Below are 19,449 nucleotides of genomic sequence, written 5' to 3'. Positions count from 1 at the left end.
TAATGATCACTTTGTTGACATCTCGAAACTTATTAAAAAGACTAAATTTGCTGAACACGATTTCCACTCACTAAAAACATATCTGGATGCTAAGCTAGAGTCTAAGCATTTCTCTGTTCAGTTTATTACCACATCAGAAGTTAGTACTTTAATTAATCAACTTCATTCAAACAAATCTGCTGGGGCTGATGGTATAGGACCCAGCATTATTAAACTTTGCAAAGATTTCATTATACAACCAATCACTGCTCTTATAAATAACTGTATATCACATGGAACCTTTCCCGACATGCTTAAAATTGCAAACGTAATACCTTTATACAAGGGTGGATCGGTAGAAGATCCCAATAATTATAGACCAATATCACTTTTACCTACTATATCTAAAATATTTGAAAAGCATATAGCTAAACAATTGCATATATATCTAGAATCTACAGGTCTATTAAACAAAACCCAGTCGGGTTTTCGCAAATATCATTCTTGTCAAACAGCATTGATTAATATAGTTGATTCATGGCTTAAACAAATTGATAATGGAAATCTGGTAGGTACAATTTTCTTGGATTTTAAAAAAGCATTTGATCTTGTGGACCATAGGGTTCTTTTACACAAATTAAAACTTTATCATTTTAATGATAGTTCATGCGACCTATTTTCTTCATATCTCCGCAATCGATTTCAGTTTATCAAAGCAGAAAACACTACCTCTACTTGTAAAAGCATCATTGCTGGTGTTCCCCAAGGATCTATTTTAGGACCTCTTCTATTTCTTATTTACGTTAATGATCTTTCGCTAGATCTTACATGTGATTCTGCAATGTATGCTGATGATACAACATTGCACACTGTGGGAACAAATATTCAAACACTTCAAAATAAGCTACAAACAAATCTTTCAATTGTAAATGATTGGTGCCAAACTAATAACATGATTATTAATCCACTAAAAACTACTTGTATGGTATTAGGGTCAAAACGGAAAGCTCAAAACATGACAGATCTAAAACTTAAAATTTCAGATACAGTGATCAAAACAGTAAATTGTCAAAAACTTCTTGGCCTTTATATTGACAATACTCTATCTTGGAAACTACACATTAACAGCGTTTGTTCAAAAATGTCATCACGAATGTTTCTTTTGCAAAAAATAAAACCATATTTAACCCTTGAAATGCGTAAGCTCTTCTATAATGGTTATATCTCACCTATATCCGACTACGCATGCGTTACCTGGAGTTCAGCGGCCAAAACGGAAATTAATAGAATAGTCAAAATACAAAAGCGTTGTGGTGCACATATTTTAAATAAAAAGTACAGCACAAATTCAAAAACACTATTTAAAGATCTAAAACGGTTGACTTTCGAACAGCGTAATCACTATTTCACGTCAGTTATTGTATTTAAAGCATTTCACAATCAAACCCCAACATACATACGTGACCTTTTGACACCATCACAAAATATTCACTATAACTTGCGATCTTGCGAAAAGGGGGATTTAAAGCTAGTGCGAATACCAAAAACAAACTATTTCAAACAATCGTTTGAATTTTCTAGCAAAACAATTTGGAATTCGTTACCCCAATCTATACGTCAAACAAACAATTTAATTACATTTAAGAAAAAATTAAAAGCTTATCTTTCTTCCACACTTTATGAAATAAACTGAACATGCTTCATGTTGTTTTAGTAAATAACATTAGTTTAATGTTTAAATACTGTTCTTGCATAAATGGTTATTGTAGTTTTATGTCTGTCATTTTGTTTTTAATTATAATATATATCATTATATGTGTATGCATATATGATTCTTTATGTTTTGTTCTTATTGCTCAAGATGAAATATGAAGTATTTGTTGTAAATTGTTTCTTGTTAGAAGACCTTGTTGAAAATAAGAAATGTATTATATAAATTGCATATTATGTAATTTCATCTGATGTATTTCTTAACAAGTCTATCTTCTTTAAATAAAGATTTTATTATTATTATTATTATTATTATTATTATCTTGTTTTTAGGACCTATACAAACAGTATAGTTCCATACTTTGACTAACTAACAACAAAGTATCATCCGTACCCAAGTATCATAAACCAAAAGTGGCTGACACAACTCTGGTTATTAAAAACACATGATAAAGATGTTTTCTCTTGGTACTAAAATTGTGCATCCATTTGGTTGAGAAATTTAACACCAAAATACTGAACTTTTGCTCCAATTAGATTTGTAAAATATCGTAAACAATAAAAGACTCTGTCCAAAACAGAATATCAGAAACAATACACTGTAAAGATACTAGACCGTTAATATATAATAAAATATTTTATCATTATAAAATTGACCTCAAAACAGTTAACGCATTTAGCGTCTACCGGTTAAGTAAAACTCCGACATGACGTACATGTTGTATAAAGAGTCTATGTTACGGAAATGTACGAACGACATCCTAAAACAAGCACTTACGGTTGACCGACGTTTTTACAAACAAAAACAAAACAATAAAAAATTTTGATATGAAATGCTATTTAAGCATCACTTATAATAACTGGTTCTTTATTCCAATGAACATGAAAATACTTTTAAATTGGCATAATGCGCAGGTTTGTTTTTCTATTGTATGTTAATATTTATCAATATTGTCAGTCAAGGTAACACAAAATCATTCAATGTAAAAGAAAATGAGAATTACATTAAACAAGAGCATCGCATAACGGGTGCCACGCTCGGCTTGGAAAGCTTGTCAGATTTTTTTAGAGGTCACAGTGACCTTGACCTTTGACTTAGTGACCCAAAAATGGGTGTGGTGTGTAGAACTCATCAAGGTGCAGCTACATATGAAGTTTCAATGTTGTAGGTGGAATCACTTTTATTTTAGAAGCAATGTTTAAAACCTTAACAAAATGAGCGGACGACGACGGACACGGACACGACGAGCTGGCTATGACAATACCTCCGAAAACAGCCTAGCTAAAAACACTCTAATGTAATTCGCGTTTTGAATCATTTTCGCTTTTAATTGGACATTGTTGTTTTATTGATTGAATGTACGTCTTTCACTTTCGATCATTCATGAATAATTTATAATACTAGCTAGCACGCATTTACAATGTATTATTATTATTATTATTATTATTATTATTATAGACAAGACAAGACAAGACAATTTATTTTGTAAATAAAGGCCACCGGCCCAAAATACAATATACAGACACGTCATATTTTACATGCATGAGTTGTGAATAGTTTTATGTTTAAACTTTTCGAATAAACATATATATAAATAAAACAATTTTCTTCAATGTCAGATCATTATTTGTTTTCATCAGATTAATAAAATCTATTTCTTCTCTGTTTCCTGTATACCAAGAAAAAAAGTTGAATGTTACGTTCTTCGTGAAATTTAGAACAATAAAAAAATACATGAAATTCGTTTTCAATGACACGTGTGTTTTCTACATTTAGACAATGTATACAATATCGAAGACCATGCTCTATACCAAGATGTCGAACAGTTTCAATAAGAAACTTGTGGTTGGAACATCTGAACTTTGCAAATGCTTTTCTATAGAAGAATGGTATTTTAAGCGAAAGATATTTTTCTGGTTCAAGCAATGATTTATACATTCTATATGTTTCACATCTAGACGAGTCGAATAAACTCCCTGACCATTTTTGCTTGTTACAACAAATCAGGCGATCTTTAAACAGTTGTAAAAAGACATCAACATTGCCAACATCCTGATACACCCAGACATAACCAAATCCATAATTAAATAACAGATTTTTAACAGAAGTAGCCCAATTTGTCCTTCCGATTTCATCCTGGCTTTTTAACATATTATAACAATTGTTTGGATATCTATGCAATGGCATGTGAATAAGTTTACACCAGTATTTAACACACTTGAAACGATATTCTACACATAATTCTAATCTACCAACCTCCCCTAGGGCCATGCAATTGTTTGTTGACCTATTCAAACCAATAAAATCTTTGCAAACTTGTTCTATATTTTCAGAAAGGGTATGACCCCAAATTTCAGCCCCGTATAAAAGGATCGGCTTAACCATTGAATCAAAAAGTTAAAAATACTCTTGAATGTCAAATTTTCCAAAATAGCATTGTTAACTTTTTATGGCATTAATAGATTTTTTAGCCTGCATTGCCAAAATAGCTTTAGCCTTGGACCAACTTAATTTAGGAGTAAACAGTAAACCCTTGTACTTGTACACTGACGTAACATTTACATGATTTCCATTATAGAACCAATTTTCATATGACCGCCATGGGCCACCATTTCTAAATACAATTATTTCGGTTTTCTTTTCATTTACAGTCATGCCACTTATTCGACAAAAATCAGAAATACTACTTAATTGACGCTGTAGTTCAATAGCCGTTTCAGAGCAACTCGCAACATCATCGGAAAATAATATACATTGTATATTTGGTATATTTTCCGTAATGAAAATTCCTTGATGACCCTGGTCACGCAGGTAAAGGGATAACTCATTTATGAATAAATTAAAAATGATCGTGCTAGTTACGTCCCCTTGCCTTGTGCCAATGTTACACTTAAAATCAGTGGTAAAATTGTTATTTATGACTCGCACGCGACTCCGTTAATTAGAGTACATAGAGACAAGGACATTATAAAGTTTTCCTTTTAAGCCTATTTTTTGCATTATGTCAAATAGTTTATGGTGCAATATACCATCATACGCCCTTTGAAAATCAACGTATAATACATAAAACCTTCCTCCTGGTTTAGTTTTATATTTTTGTACCATGCTTTGTAATACGAATATGTTATCAATTGTAGAATAACCTTTCCGAAAACCTGATTGCGACTCATCTAGTTTGCCAAATTCTTCGGCCCAAGTACACAATCGTGAATTTACAATATTTCCAAATATTTATACATTACATTTATTAAAGAAATACCTCTATAATTTGTCGGTTCCAGTTTAGAACCGCATTTGTGTAAGGGAACAATAATGCTTTCGCTCCACATGTCAGGAAATACACCTGTATTAAGAATATGATTAAAAAGAGAGCAAAATACTGGACATATAACATAAGCCGTGTTTTTATAAAACTCTGCCCCTATACCATCAAACCCCTGCGCCCTTCCCATTTTTAATTTATTAATACTTCTCATTATTTCTTCTTGTGTGATAGGACTATTTAGAACTAAATCATATTCAGGTAATGCAGCTTCTTCAGAAGTTCCAATCAAGAGCATATTTTCTCGAAATAATTTAACTAATCACTTTGTTTGATTTGTTGCTGATTACTACAATGTGAAGCTTTTATATAATTTGCACTTTTAATGGTTTGCCAAAATAAATTTGGATTACTACATGCTTGGCATAGCCTATTTCTCATATTGTGTTGGAAAATGTCCTTCTTGTTTTTACACATTACTTTAAAATTTCTTTTTTCGTTTATGTAAATTTGCAAATACCCCCATGAGCTTGTGACACGGAATTTTCTCAAAGCTTTATATTTACAATATTTCAAAATATCACATTCATTATCCCACCATGGTGTATCTTGCCGTTCATAAACGTTAAGTTGTTTGGTTCTATTATGGACTTTCAAATTTATGCAGCAGTTTTATAAAGTGATACTATTGTTTGAAGAGCCTGGTTCATATCTACCGTAATTTGATGAAAAATGTTGTCTTTGCATGTGTTATACATATTAACAAAAGTCTCAATAAATCTATCCCTAAGCGTATCATTCCATTTAAATTTATCAAGTGTAATATTATCATCAGTAGTGTTACTTTGAATGCTACGGGAAGAAGGTAAATAACATTCCTGTTGCTATTTTTTCTATGAAAAATCATAGTAGCGCAAATAGGGAAATGGTCAGATTCATCAATGGATAGAATATTAAACTTCGTAACAAATTGAAATAAATCAGTTGAAATAATGTGATAATCAACTAAACTAGCTCCATTATGTGTAATGCATGTAAACTCACCATCAGGGTCACCAGTAACACGCCCATTGAGTATATGAATTCCATGAGCACAGCAGAGTTCTAGTAAAGTATGCCCGAATGAATTATAAATATTATCCTTATTATTTCTAGGCATCTCAAAATCATCTGTATTGTAGTCTACCTCTGAATTAAAAATAAAGTCAATGTTATCTTCAGGAATGTAGTCCAGCATAGTTTTAGTCCTAGCATTTAGATCACCTGCAAGATATAACATACAATCGGGATATATATTTTTTAACAAAAAGAGCTTTTCGTCGATATAGGTAATTCCGTTTGCATCATCTCTGTGTTCGTATATCGGTGACCCTTCTGTCGAGACATATGCAATATACAAAATAATATCAGATGGACAATTGAAACAGCTCACTTTCAAATGAAGTACAACACAATCAATAAAATCCGAACAAATTCGTGTAACTAAGTCATCTTTTGTTAAGTGACTTTTTACAAAATCTGAAATACCTCCACTATTACGTAAAGCATTATTTTGCCTAACTCTGACATTATCAAAGTAACAATATTCTTCTAATAAATCATTTAACTGTCCGCTAATATCTCCCCACGTCTCTAGTAAACCTAGAATATCGAAATTTGATAAGACATTTAAAACAGAACAATATATGTATCCCGGAAAAAAGCAACTTTTTGGAAAAACCCACTAATCTGCTGGTACAAATAAACATGACCCATTTATAACCCTTTCAAAATCACACACCGTGTCAACCGTTATTATTTAAAGTAAGCTATCATTGGTTGATTTAATGGACCAGCGTTGTTTGTACCGGGGTGATTAGTGGGTTTTTCTAAACTCGTGTTTTTCCGGGATCAGTCTATTATTTACAAACTTCTTTAACCCGCACACATTCCACGTGCAAATATTTATTTTTATTTTTGGGCCTTGACCCACTTCCTAGTCAACACCTGTTGCATCGCCCTCCAAAAGAAAGTCCTACTCCGATTGGCTATCCCCCTCTGATCCATGGTCACGTGATATATTGCTGTCTACACGTCCCGATTCATGTTGACCACTTTGCTGGCTATTCCCCTCTGTTCCATGGTCACGTGATATATTGCTGTCAACACGTCCCGATTCACGTTGACCACATTGCTGGCGATCAGCATTGCGTGACTGTCCATATTGTCTCGCTCCACGAATACGGCGAGAATTATTCGGTGGCGGGATTTGCTGGTGTCGATCCGCGCTATGTGCCCGTGACTTGTCTATACGCTCGACCGATTGTGTAACTTCATTAAACTTGTACACGTCTCCGTCAATTACAAGTTTATCGAAGCGTAGCGATGCAAATTTACCCTCGTTTCTGGCCGTGACTAGTGTATGCTATAATTGTCTTCTGTGTAATTGGACTCTTTCCGTAAAGTCCTCTCGTACTGAGAATTGTGATTGTGCATTTAGAGTTTGACGCGCCGTTTTAAGAATCGTCTCTCGATCCTTATATCTGGAAAATTTTGCAATTATTGGGCAGTTGTCTAATCGCTGACTTCCAACCCTATGAGCCCTTTCAATCTCAACATCATGCATATCTGTCAGCCCAAGTGTGTTTGAAATAAAGTGTCGCACCTTCTGTTCAGTTTCTTCCCAGCTCTCACTCACACGCCCTTCTACACCGAGAAAACGTAAATTGTTTCTGCGTGAATGACCCTCGAGACGATCTAATTTGGATGACACATTTGAAAGCTCTTGTTTCATACTCATATTCTCTTGTCGTAACTGCTCATTTTCGTTTTTCAATATGTTCACAGTGTTACTAATATCGTTTATTTTACTGTTTATAGATGAGAGATCATTTTTCAATTCCAATTTCATTTCACGTAAAAAGTCATTACCTCAGAATCATTGTCCGTTTTGTTTGATCTAGTTCTTGCGGTTCGTTGTGATGACGGCGGCGGCGGTGTTTCAGACGCTGGTACATGAGAAAACGATAGCGTTTGCTGTCTGATGTTCTTTGTGGCCGGCCCTGGATTTTTCTCCACATCCCCACCCAGTAGTGTTAATAACGAGAGGGCAATTGCAAGCCGCAAAACTACACTAACGCACTGCCTTTTAATACACAAAACACGCAGTTTAAATCCAGTGTTAATCGGCATTGAGAACAGTCCTATTCTTATCCGGTACAGCCCGATATCTATCCGCATTTTCGCTAAATTTGCTAAAATTTAACAGAGCACAAAAACACGTGCAGCCATTATCAAGGGACACAACTCATGACTATACCCCATTTATATAGCGCCCTTTTCATACTCGAGATGTGCGTTCAAAGGCGCTTTACACTTTTTCCCTAATCATTGGGTCATAAGTCGTCCGTTAACATCTTGGCGCAGTATGCAGCCACGGCACATTGGCTTATTTCCCTCACAGGTACCCATTTACACGTATATTTATATAATATATTATTATTTCGGTAATTTAATTCATTTAAGTTCTTCTGCAAAAAACATTGCGACATATGTCAAGCTTTGTTTTGTGAAATTGAAACTTGAAACTTGCTTATTTGATGAAACGCCTATTTATATAATTATATATAATAGTCTATAATCACGAGTCGGCCATTTTGATTCCAAAACGAGGCTCATAACGCAAACAAAGGAAAATGGCAGCTTATCACTGTTGTGTTCCATTCTGCAACAATGACTCAAGATATGACAAATCATTGTCATTTCATAGCATTCCAAACAATCCAAATCGAAAAAAAGAATGGTTGATAAAGATCAAACGGGATGAAGGACCTTTGTTTAAGGTAAAATTGAATTACATTACACTAATTTCGGATGGTTTTTTTCGGATACGCATTGTTTGGAATAAATTTTTAATTTGCTTGCAACGTTATTTTACACGTTTTGTATGAAAGAAAAGTGTTCGTTATTCGGTCAAATGTATAGTCATGATAAAAAGCAGAAACAGGGTGAAACTCTGATTAAATAATTAAAAACAACAACAGAGTATTGAAACGTAAAATATGTAAAACAATAATATAATCGAAGACTTGGTGGCCATATATTTTGAAATTAGTTTCATGATTATTTCTTTTTCAGGTTAAACCCCATACAAAGGTATGCTCAGCACATTTCCTGTCAGCTGATTTTACTAGAAGCCTGACAGGAATGAGGTGCTTGACGAAGACAGCAACACCTTCAGTGTTCAACTGGACCAAAGATACACCGTCTAGAAAGCCACCCCACAACAGAACTGTTGAACAGACACGTTCGAAGAAAAGAAAGTTAGAAGATGGCACACCGTAAGCAATTATAATAGTAACGAACACAAGATATATATTTATCATTTTTATTTTTAATTATAAATATCAAAGCTGCATAATTAATAGTTTAGGCTAAGCCTTGCACTGTAAAAATCAAATAAATATTTATTTATTGCCCGTATGAGATAACATGTTAATAACATGTGCTTTGTCCATATGAGATAATATGTAAATAACATGAGCTGTGTATAGCTTTTGACAGACTTTCTCATCTCCTGATAAACATGATCTTAGCCTTTGATAACATAATATTCTGGATGTACATGTTGCATATAATTATTCGTGATAAATACACAATGCCAATTATTTTAATTTATTCTTAATCATAACTCTTGAATAAATAATGTTTAAGAGCTTTACAATGGTATGAAAATGTCAAAATAAAATGTTTATATTTATTTATTTTTTTCAGAGAAACTGACCAAGATGATTTTCACTCATTGCAATCAGCAGATGAAATTATGACACCCACAATGGAGTTCCATGACTACATCCAGCCTGAACCAATGTCGGAAGAAAGCAAGTTGGCCAAGGCAGAGGAACATATCGCGTTCCTGGAGAACAAGTTAAGCCAGCTGTCAATGGAGAGGTTTGGTTTGGAACGGTTTTCATCGGACCCTAAAATGATACAGTTCTACACAGGTTTCATGTCTTACAACATTCTGATCCATGTGTTCCATCTACTGCAGCCTTCAGCCGAAAAAATGACAAGATGGACGCAGATTCAAAGGCAACGCAGTGGACAGAGTAACTCAATCAACACAGATATGACATCAAGAAAGGAGTCCATGCCTTTAATTGACCAGTTCTTTATGTTCCTGGTGAAACTGCGGTTAGGTTTATTTCAACAAGATCTTGGTGTTCGCTTTGGTGTTTCCCAGTCAACAGTGAGCAGGATTATCATCACTTGGGCCAATTTCTTGTATTTTCAACTTGGTTCTTTACCAATATGGCCATCAAGAGACCAAATTGACATGCACATGCCGGAATGTTTTAAAGCGATGTATCCCAAAACCAGAGTTGTCTTGGACTGCACTGAACTAAAAATACAAACACCATCAGCCATGTCTCTGAACTCAGAGTTTTACTCTTTTTATAAAGGGACAAATACCTTCAAAGGACTGATAGGGATCTCCCCTATGGGAAGTGTGACTTTTGTATCGTCTTTGTTTGCTGGCTCAATTTCCGACAAAGAAATTACGAAACAGTCGGGAATTATACCACTGCTTGAAGCTGGAGACAGTGTGATGGCGGACAAAGGATTTCTGATTAGTGATTTGGTTTCCACCCGGGGTGCAACACTGAACATACCGCCATTTTTAAGTAAGCGTGATCAGTTTACCAAAGAGGAGGTTGAGGAAACCCAAGAAATAGCTCGTGTCAGGATTCATGTCGAAAGAGCAATTCGACGAATTAAAGAGTATCACATTTTTGATGCTCCTTTGCCAATTGCATTGGCTGGGTCAGCTCTTCAAATCTGGACTGTGTGTTGTCTCTTGACACTGTTCCGTGGTCCATTATTCTAATGAGATTCAGAACTGTAGTGGAAAGACTTTCAGCCTCTTATGTTGAGATTGTTGTTCATTCTCATATGTTAAGATTGTTGTACATCATTTTTTTTTAATTAATCCATTTAATAGTTTATGGATGCCAACCATTCTTACATAGTAGACAGACATTTGTGTAAACTTTTACATGATAACTAATTTTTAATTATTTATTTCATGAGAATGGTATATCTTTCATGGTTGATATTAAGGAGCACACTTTTCAAAATAATCTTTAGTTTAAAATACAATAGATCATAAGAAAGTTGAACTTTGTATAACAATCTTTAATGAAACAGTGACCCAAAGTTTTCGTTTGTTTTGTATTTCCATTTCAACACTTCACTGTACCCACAATTGTTTTGTTAACCCTTTGCATGCTGGGAAATTTGTCATCTGCTTAAATGTCGCCTGCTGAATTTCTAAAATTAGCATTTTCTTCGATTTTTTTTCAAAGAATACTATCAGAATAGCAAACAGTTTGGATCCTGATGAGACGCCACGTTTTGTGGCGTCTCATCTGGATCCAAACTGTTTGCAAAGGCCTTTAAATTAAGTTCCAGCGCTGTAAGGGTTAATGTGATGGTTACAAAAATACCTTCAATTTAGTTTTGTATTTTTATGCATTGACCAGCACTGAACTATAACTTTGATAATGCTTTTATTCTGTTGACAATAACTGAACTATTGTGAATGAGTAAAGAGTTTAAGACAGAAAACAGTAATTGTTATTTAATTCCCTTTTTGTTAGAAAGTCATTCAACAAAAGTTTGTTGATAAGTTGATTAATAAGCAACAAACTTTAAGGTTTTCACCTCTAGAGAATAATATTTGCTTCATACATGTCATGCAACTGCAATCATACTTCAACAAACATATATGGATATCTATGTTTATTAACATTATCAAAAGATGATTATATCAGTATATAAGCTACCCGGTAATTTAAACTTATTCATTTTAACTGTATTGCATTTAAAGCTCATTTCCTGGGCAGAACCAGTACTTTATTGCATTGAAACCTCCTTTCCTGGGCAGAACCAGTACTTTATTGCATTGAAACCTCCTTTCCTGGGGAGAACCAGTACTTAAATGCATTGAAAGCTCCTTTCCTGGGAAGAACCAATACTTTATTGCATTGAAAGCTCCTTTCCTGGGAAGAACCATTACTTTATTGCATAGAAAGCTACTTTTCTGGGAAGAACCAGTACTTAGTGAATTAGATCATGAAAACATTATGAGATTAGTGATCAAACGCATGAGTACTTGATTACTAGGCAAATAGCACAGCTATGACAACAACGCAACCTCTTTCAGCATATTTATGAGAGAATAGAGCTCATGTTGCTCTAGACAAATTTCTTTATCAGATGCTGATGGTAAAATATACTTAGTTTGGAAAACATATCGGACCACAATTTGTCATTAAAATAAATTCTCTCGATATGCATGTCGTTTTCTGTCCAGACACACAAGTCACACCATGGAAGTCCAGTAACTGCCATTTGTCCCATGACCTGCATATAGTAGGAGTTACTTTCCCGAAGACTAAATGTCCCATCAGAGTTTCCTTTCAGACATGGTGCTTCCTTGTATGACTCCTTTAACGGGCACTTTATCTCTAGGAGGCCGAAAGGATCAGACTCTGAAGGGTCATACACAATTCTGTCTGGAGACGCACCGATGAATGGAGCTGCTGGATTTATAACGAATCCACATGGTCTTACATTCACTTGTTTATGGGTTGAGTATTCAAGAGCTGCCTCACATTCATGTTCCAGTCCATGTTTCATGGCAGCTGTCTGTATTTTTCTACCACTTGTTAGACGTTCCACGAGTGATTCGAAGTCCTTCTGTCGACTCACTACATCCTTAAAGATTGAAGCAGTCAACCGCTTTTGTCGTAGTCTGTTCCAGAGTGGATTGAGACTTTGTGATCGTGTCTCACGCTCAATCTCAACAGATTCACTCTCTGATACCTGCATGCTATCCATAAACAGAGATTCATTCTCAGTCAATACTGTGGCATAGACTGGTTGTACATAACGATCATGCACGGGAAGCTTTGGAAACTCTGGCCCGTCAGGTATCCGAAATATGCTGCCATCTGCTTTTGGCTCCGGTAACTGATGTGCCAATGTACTACCAATATACACTGTCCCATATGCAGTTGTTTTCACTGGTGGAGGATTACTTGTTTGTGGCAAAATCTTAAAAATCTGTAGAGTGTCATCACATAGTGGTAACAATGTCTGTATGCCATCCACAAATGAATTGTCAGGGTAGGAGGTGTTCACAGGATTATACAGAGTGCTGCAAATACAGGACTCTGATTGTTCATGAAGTGACTTCTTAGGGTTTGGCTTGACAAATGAGACCTCATTGACAGGTCTTGGTTTGATGCCGTCAACTTTTGATGGAATGTGAAAAGACTGCGGGCAAGATGTTTTCGACACCAGTTCTGGCACAGTTGTCTTGTGAAGCGTCTTGTAGTGGGCCACCTGGTAAACTAAGGCTGCAACATGGGCGCACGAACCCTTTCCAGCACTGCATGCACATGACTGTGACTCGATCTCCTTGGAATTCAGCATGGATATCTGCGAACAAAGAAAATAATGACTCCAATGAAATGACAGTATACATGTAAAACTGTTCAGCAATTGTACCAAATGACCTTTGTTTTTTTAATTATTTTCTCTTTCTTTAATATTTTTAAATTTGTTATGCAGATCTACATGATATATTTCACATATAGTGTTAAAGAATATACAGGAAATGGACTAAGTTCCAGTTGTGTACTGTAATAAACATATAACATATTTATGTATAAACATAAAACATTTTTATGTATAAAATGAGATTTCCGATCTCGATACTGGGTTCACTAGCACAGTCATCCGTCTGACTTTATTGTTATAATGTTATCATTACACTAAATCAACAATTTGAAAAAAAAAACACACACACAAAGGTAATACAAAAATCTATTTATTATTTAAATAATTTTCTTATCACAACTTACATGTACATTCCAAACCGCACCCTTCTTGTCAAAAGATCTGCAGCACTTGGCTCGAACAAAGCATCCCCTAGGATGGACTTTCACTGAAATAAAATTATAAAATATTTAACGTACATAAACACACATTCGTGTGTCCATAACACTTTAAACAGTAAAACAGTGAAAAATTATATTCAACAAGTGTCCATGTCGTTAGTACCTAAGTCAATATCTTTTGCCCGAGGCCAAGGACTATAGTCATGAAATAAAAATGCATTAAATTGTTTTAATCAAACGTCAAACAGAATGTTAACAAGAAAATACAATCTTACAGATTTTCAAATAGTGTAAACAATCTCCAACAGAAAATCGTCGGTCGATCTATATTTATCAATGTCACAATGACCTGTCACGGTTAGTTGAGATTTTGACATGTGTGTTTACCTTCGATACCGTGCACATGGTGTCCGAAAAAATGCCTGTATCCTCTATCTAGATGCTTGGAACCTTTGAGTGTTTGTTTATAATTTCCTGCACTTCTCCCATAGAAATATTTGGAATTGGTTTCAGATTTCGGGTCCAACCAACATCACTTAATCCTTGTTTTGCCGTCGCCATTTTTTTTCTGAGCACGGACCGTGTAAATCAACCATGCGTTATCAGCCTCGTTTTGAGATAATCGATACCGAGGCGTGAATAAAGTCTATGGCGTTGTACAAAACATACATATGCACATAAAATTGGTAAAATAAGAGTGATTTATACTATTATGCAGCAGTAAAAAAAATCCTTTTCTACAGCTTTAGAAATTGTCGGTGTGTAGTCTACAGACCACCTGTACTCGTATGCTAATGACTAACTCGCATTTTTATAAAGATGCAAATAAGTGAATAATAAAGGCATTCGTCTTTTAAAGAGCCAAAAGTGACATACAAGCCGTCCTTGAAGCGGGATGAGCGACAACAATACTCGACATTGGACTGTCGGCTCAAGTTTACCCAGCAGCAGATGAATTGTTCTCATCATGCCGCGATGAACGCAAAACCCATACAAGGCTCGCACCATAATTAGTTGTGACCACACATCGTTTAGCTCTGGTATTACTTTGGCAGTGAATTCGGATCATTTAACGCTTTGTAGAATTGATGGACCCCAACTAGTAGAAAATATGTCTTGTTGTTGTTAAGCGATTAATCCGCTCATTTCAAAGTAAGTGGTCTAAGAACAACTTATTTCGTAAGGTTGCACTGGAAACCATGATCCGTTCGAACTGTCCTTCTGTAAGGTTGACTGCATGCCTCTCAGATCTTCCTGACCGGGACTTGAATATTCTGGTAAGGATTTGTTTTACCAAAATGCCTTTCGCTTGTGGGCGGTTTTTCTTCTTTTTGCAGACTTGGCAGTATGACTTGAATAGTTCAACTGAATCTTTTGTGATGATGGTGTGTTTCACTTTTCATTTCCGTTTCATAACCAGAAACTAAGTGAGCCTTTTGATGACATCGAACATATCTTCTTAGTAACATAGTAAACATTTTGGTCAGTAGGAGACTGTCTCTTCTTGATAAGCGTTTCGACGTCAACACCATGGATAACATCGTACTTCTTCAAAAGCACTGCTGACGTGATGTTGTAGGAGTAGCTTAGTTCATCTATTGTCATATAGCAGAGGTCTTTCGGGATAATATGTTTTTTAATACCTTATTCAAGCGCTTTTCTGATTTTTGGACGTTTATTTGATCAATGTTGTTGGTTTCAAATAATTTAAAGGAATGAACTCATTGCATTTAGCTAAGATTTTATAATATAGATTTTTGTACATTTTGCACAATCGCCGCTGTCACATCTGCCAAAGCGTGAGCAACCTCATTATGGCAGCTTGTCTATTGCAATAAACATGACACCGTTGGTATAAGACCTACGCCCTAACTCAGGTCTATTATGGGTTACTCAAATAGAAGTAAACCAGAGATATTTAATCACACCCTGACAAACTGACACATTTTAGAGTATTACAAAACGTCTTAAAGTAACGATTAACGTCGGGTGTGAGCAATCTTCACTATTTTTTCCACCTTGTGAATTCTTAAATAACGATAACAAGCGCTAATAAAAAACATTACGATCTTTCCCCCCTCCGGTACAAAGCCTTATAATTGAATAAAAAACGCCCTCGTTTTTCATGCGCACAACTGGATGTTTTACTTGTCAGCAACGTGTTTGTACTTGGACACTCGTTTCCTATTGGGATAGTTAATGAAACAATTGAAACTAAACTACAATTACAACTTGAATATAATATTTAAAATCAAAGAAAACACTTTATTACTGTGAACAAAATGGACATCTCCTAGAAAAACAAGCTGATGCAAACTTTTCAGAAGTACTTAAGTTTAACCGTATCACATCACATTCTCGGGATTACCATACTGTAAGTTGGAATAACCTTGCACTTCTAATGGGAATTTGATATGCAATATAGCAGGTTTTTCATAATCTTATATATAGGTCGTGCATTTTTAATGATAAGAAAACCGACATTATTCGTTTGTTCAGTATTTGTTTGTTTCCTTTCTAAAAAATAGTTAATGTTGTTATTAGATTTTTATTGCTATCAAATCGAAATATTGTCGTTTGTTTGTGAAGTAAATGTAAAACTATTTTGCATAATGAATTGAAAATTGTTCGACTTATATTTGTGTTCTTAAACACGTTCAACTAATGTATAAACTTCACGTCATTTATAAGTTTACAGAAATGGCATTTATGCAAATGTTTAATGTGGGTTTATTATTTAATATACTATCTTTGTATGCTCATGTCATATTAATTTATGTTGTTATACCATTTTATCTATCAAAAAATGAATTTATTTCACAATAATGTCTGATTGTTACGATATGGTCATTATTAAAAATGAATAATCGTTGCCTCTCTGGTTGACATATTTTTAACGATAAACATGCTTTTTAGTATAACAAATGATGTTCAATAAGAACGTTTTAACAAGCTTGTCTACATCAGATGCCTTGTTTCAATGATTACTTAATCATTATATACAAACTTTGAAACGATGTTTGTATGTGGCATTTAAGCAAACAGTGAGTAACTGCCAAGTCTAAGATTACTTGGTCATGAATTTCTGGAACTATTTAAATGAGCTACACTTGATTTTGAAATGATTGGTGAAGTAATGACTACCATGTGTTAAAGTACAGTCAAGTTACCAATAGCGGATCATTACCAATAGCGGATCACTTTCATGTTCAAGAATGCGTATCGCAATTAATTGTTAACATTTTTAAATTATACTTTGCAAAAGGCAAACTCAATGCATTTCCTTTAAAACGCCGGAGTTTAGTCGGAGTTGGAGCGCCCCTTCGTCCACAATGTCGGCGTGTTTTGCTGACATGTAGCCTCGACTTTGTTTACTTCCGTCTCGTTTCCAGAACGAGGTTGAACATTTCGCGCAGCGTTCTTTTACAAATCTGTTGGTAAGTTAATTGTACATGCATATATTTAAAGTTCATTTAGTAGTCTTTCTGCCTGCAAAAGACTTTTTTAGTCTTGTTTCGTTTTCTAAAGTTTGCACCACCGTAAAGGTAATGACGAATTAGGGCAATAGCGGATCAAGCGTGTCGTGTTTACATGAGTAAAAGGGGATGTCTCAAACGTTTGAATAGTCATCAAATTGTGTCACTGCCATTAATATTATGTGTAAAGGCTGTACGGGAATGCTACCTGTTATGTTATAGATACAATTTAAACAGTGATATATATGTTGTCATACATTTAGGCATAATTAGGATGAAAATTAGTTGCAATAATCCCAAATCCCAGCTACAGTCGGATCTTTATAGAGGTAGTCCATATAAACAGACTCCCAGAGCCTTTGCTAATTTTTGCTATGGCGGCTCTGGCAGTCCATATGCACCCCTTCATAAACATGGGTGCAGTTCAGCGCAGCTAATCCGTGCGCTTCACTTAACAGACATCTTTCGAGACAAATTGAGGAAAATAATGAATAAACTTCATAAACATGTTAAATTTACCTGAATGGCAATCTACGGATGTTATCCTTTGCATGCACCCTATAAAAACACGACCATGTTTCAACACACTTTTCTCGCTGACATGTTTATGTTTAAATTTGAAACATTGTATTTTGTATCGAATACCACATCGTTATCGACTTTATAGGCTGGATCACATAACCCGAAGTGCAAAATATTGGTGTACTGCGACCTAACCAATATTGGGTCAATTTTCCAATATGGCGGATACAGCGTACAAAACAAAACCTAAGTCAATAAAATCAATAATTTCTTGCTTTAATTGTACCATTTAGATAAGTTTGTGGTTTAGATAGGTAAACTTTAATAAGTTCTTGCAGTTTCAGTGTTCCTTAACCCTTGCATTGTTGATAGCATTTTGCACCCATGGACAAGAGAGAGCGCATTGCAACTCTCAGCCTAAGCTGAGAGTTGAATTATTGCAACTATTTATAGAGGTATACCTACAATGAGGTGTTTATGACAATTATTATTTGCTAACAGCACAGACTCTAGATACACTCCGTGCTTACAATAACATCAGGGGCATATATATGCAAACTGGTGATTAATTTTGAATTGATTAATTATTGCTATGCCTACATAAAAGAATTTAGGGGCTTGAATGAGCTATCACTGAACTTATTTAATAGAAGATCTTCAATTAAGTTTAATGCTATTTTTTAAATCAAAGTCTTAAAAAATATTGTAGTACTGATTTATTACAAAACAAAACAATAAACAAATATTAATGAATTTGCAATTCTATTCAGTATTTAATTAAATATTTTTTATATGAAGCCTGATGGTCCAAGGGTAGGATTTCGCCGTTCAGGTCATCGTCAGAGAGAGACTTGTCTACCAGGGGTGTTGGTCGGAGGTTGTAGACTTCTTAGCGGCGAGACCGGGTCTTCAAGTGGTGGTGTTGGTCGCCCTCTGCTGTGGAATTCAGAGGTGGCTTCAGGCAGCCAGTACAAAACCACTCATTCTGCAATTCACCAGTGCGAAGTTGCAGGTACTGCTGATGGATAATTTCTGAAAATAAATAAAGCAAAGTTATAACATTATATGATTTTATATAAACAAACAAATAATATTGAACAAAACGTAGTCAGATCAGATAAGATGTTGTAGCTATCTCTTAATTTACATTAATTAAAATAATAATTGGCATTAATTATAAATCAGTTTTAAATAAAAATTAAATGGACATTACAGCCGACCACAAAATAAATGCAAAATCACCATTTTTATGCCCCCCCCCCCCCCTTCGAAGAATTTGATTTCTTGATAAGCATTAATGCCCGCCATGTTTAGATACCTACAGGTATACTGTATAACAATTAAAACAAATCAATTTTTAGCTCGACTATTATATATGAAATATATATAGTGGAGCTATCCTACTCACCCCTGTGTCGTCGTTCCCGTGAGCGTTGGAATGTTAAAGTTTGCGTACCACCTCAAATATTTTCTATGTACCTTGTCATATTGCTTTTATATTTTGCATACTTCTTTACCAACATGACCCCAATCTATGATGTACTGATCATCAAG

The 19,449-nt window shown here is 34.9% G+C and overlaps 3 protein-coding genes across 4 annotated transcripts in view; 2 read left to right on the top strand and 1 right to left on the bottom strand.

Annotated features, from left to right (window-relative positions):
* Window positions 1-19,449, top strand: part of LOC127837579 (uncharacterized) — a 60,854-nt gene that overhangs the window by 18,711 nt on the left and 22,694 nt on the right. The window lies entirely within an intron of this gene.
* LOC127837571 (uncharacterized) lies at window positions 8,570-11,544 on the top strand. The gene is made up of 3 exons (XM_052364781.1): window positions 8,570-8,773; window positions 9,069-9,271; window positions 9,705-11,544. Exons 1-3 carry the CDS (start codon window positions 8,627-8,629, stop codon window positions 10,816-10,818), a joined length of 1,464 nt encoding a protein of 487 aa, XP_052220741.1. The 5' UTR covers window positions 8,570-8,626; the 3' UTR covers window positions 10,819-11,544.
* Window positions 12,155-14,169, bottom strand: LOC127837574 (uncharacterized). Its single transcript, XM_052364816.1, has 3 exons — window positions 14,061-14,169; window positions 13,862-13,944; window positions 12,155-13,436 (listed from the first exon to the last, which is right to left on the bottom strand). Exon 3 carries the CDS (start codon window positions 13,428-13,430, stop codon window positions 12,189-12,191), a length of 1,242 nt encoding a protein of 413 aa, XP_052220776.1. The 5' UTR covers window positions 13,431-13,436; window positions 13,862-13,944; window positions 14,061-14,169; the 3' UTR covers window positions 12,155-12,188.

This window comes from Dreissena polymorpha, chromosome 7, assembly GCF_020536995.1.
Source record: "Dreissena polymorpha isolate Duluth1 chromosome 7, UMN_Dpol_1.0, whole genome shotgun sequence".
Lineage (NCBI taxonomy): Eukaryota > Metazoa > Mollusca > Bivalvia > Myida > Dreissenidae > Dreissena > Dreissena polymorpha.
The sequence above is the reverse complement of the archived record's forward strand: the minus strand, read 5'-3'. Positions and strand labels throughout refer to the sequence as shown.

Bases quoted from the DNA above. Each gene is read 5' to 3' on its own strand.
- LOC127837571 (XM_052364781.1), top strand. From the start codon at position 8,627: ATGGCAGCTTATCACTGTTGTGTTCCATTCTGCAACAATGACTCAAGA. The intron at 8,774-9,068 runs GTAAAATTGAAT...TTTCTTTTTCAG, and splicing joins ATGAAGGACCTTTGTTTAAG to GTTAAACCCCATACAAAGGT. The intron at 9,272-9,704 runs GTAAGCAATTAT...TATTTTTTTCAG, and splicing joins AAGTTAGAAGATGGCACACC to AGAAACTGACCAAGATGATT.
- LOC127837574 (XM_052364816.1), bottom strand. From the start codon at position 13,430: ATGCTGAATTCCAAGGAGATCGAGTCACAGTCATGTGCATGCAGTGCT.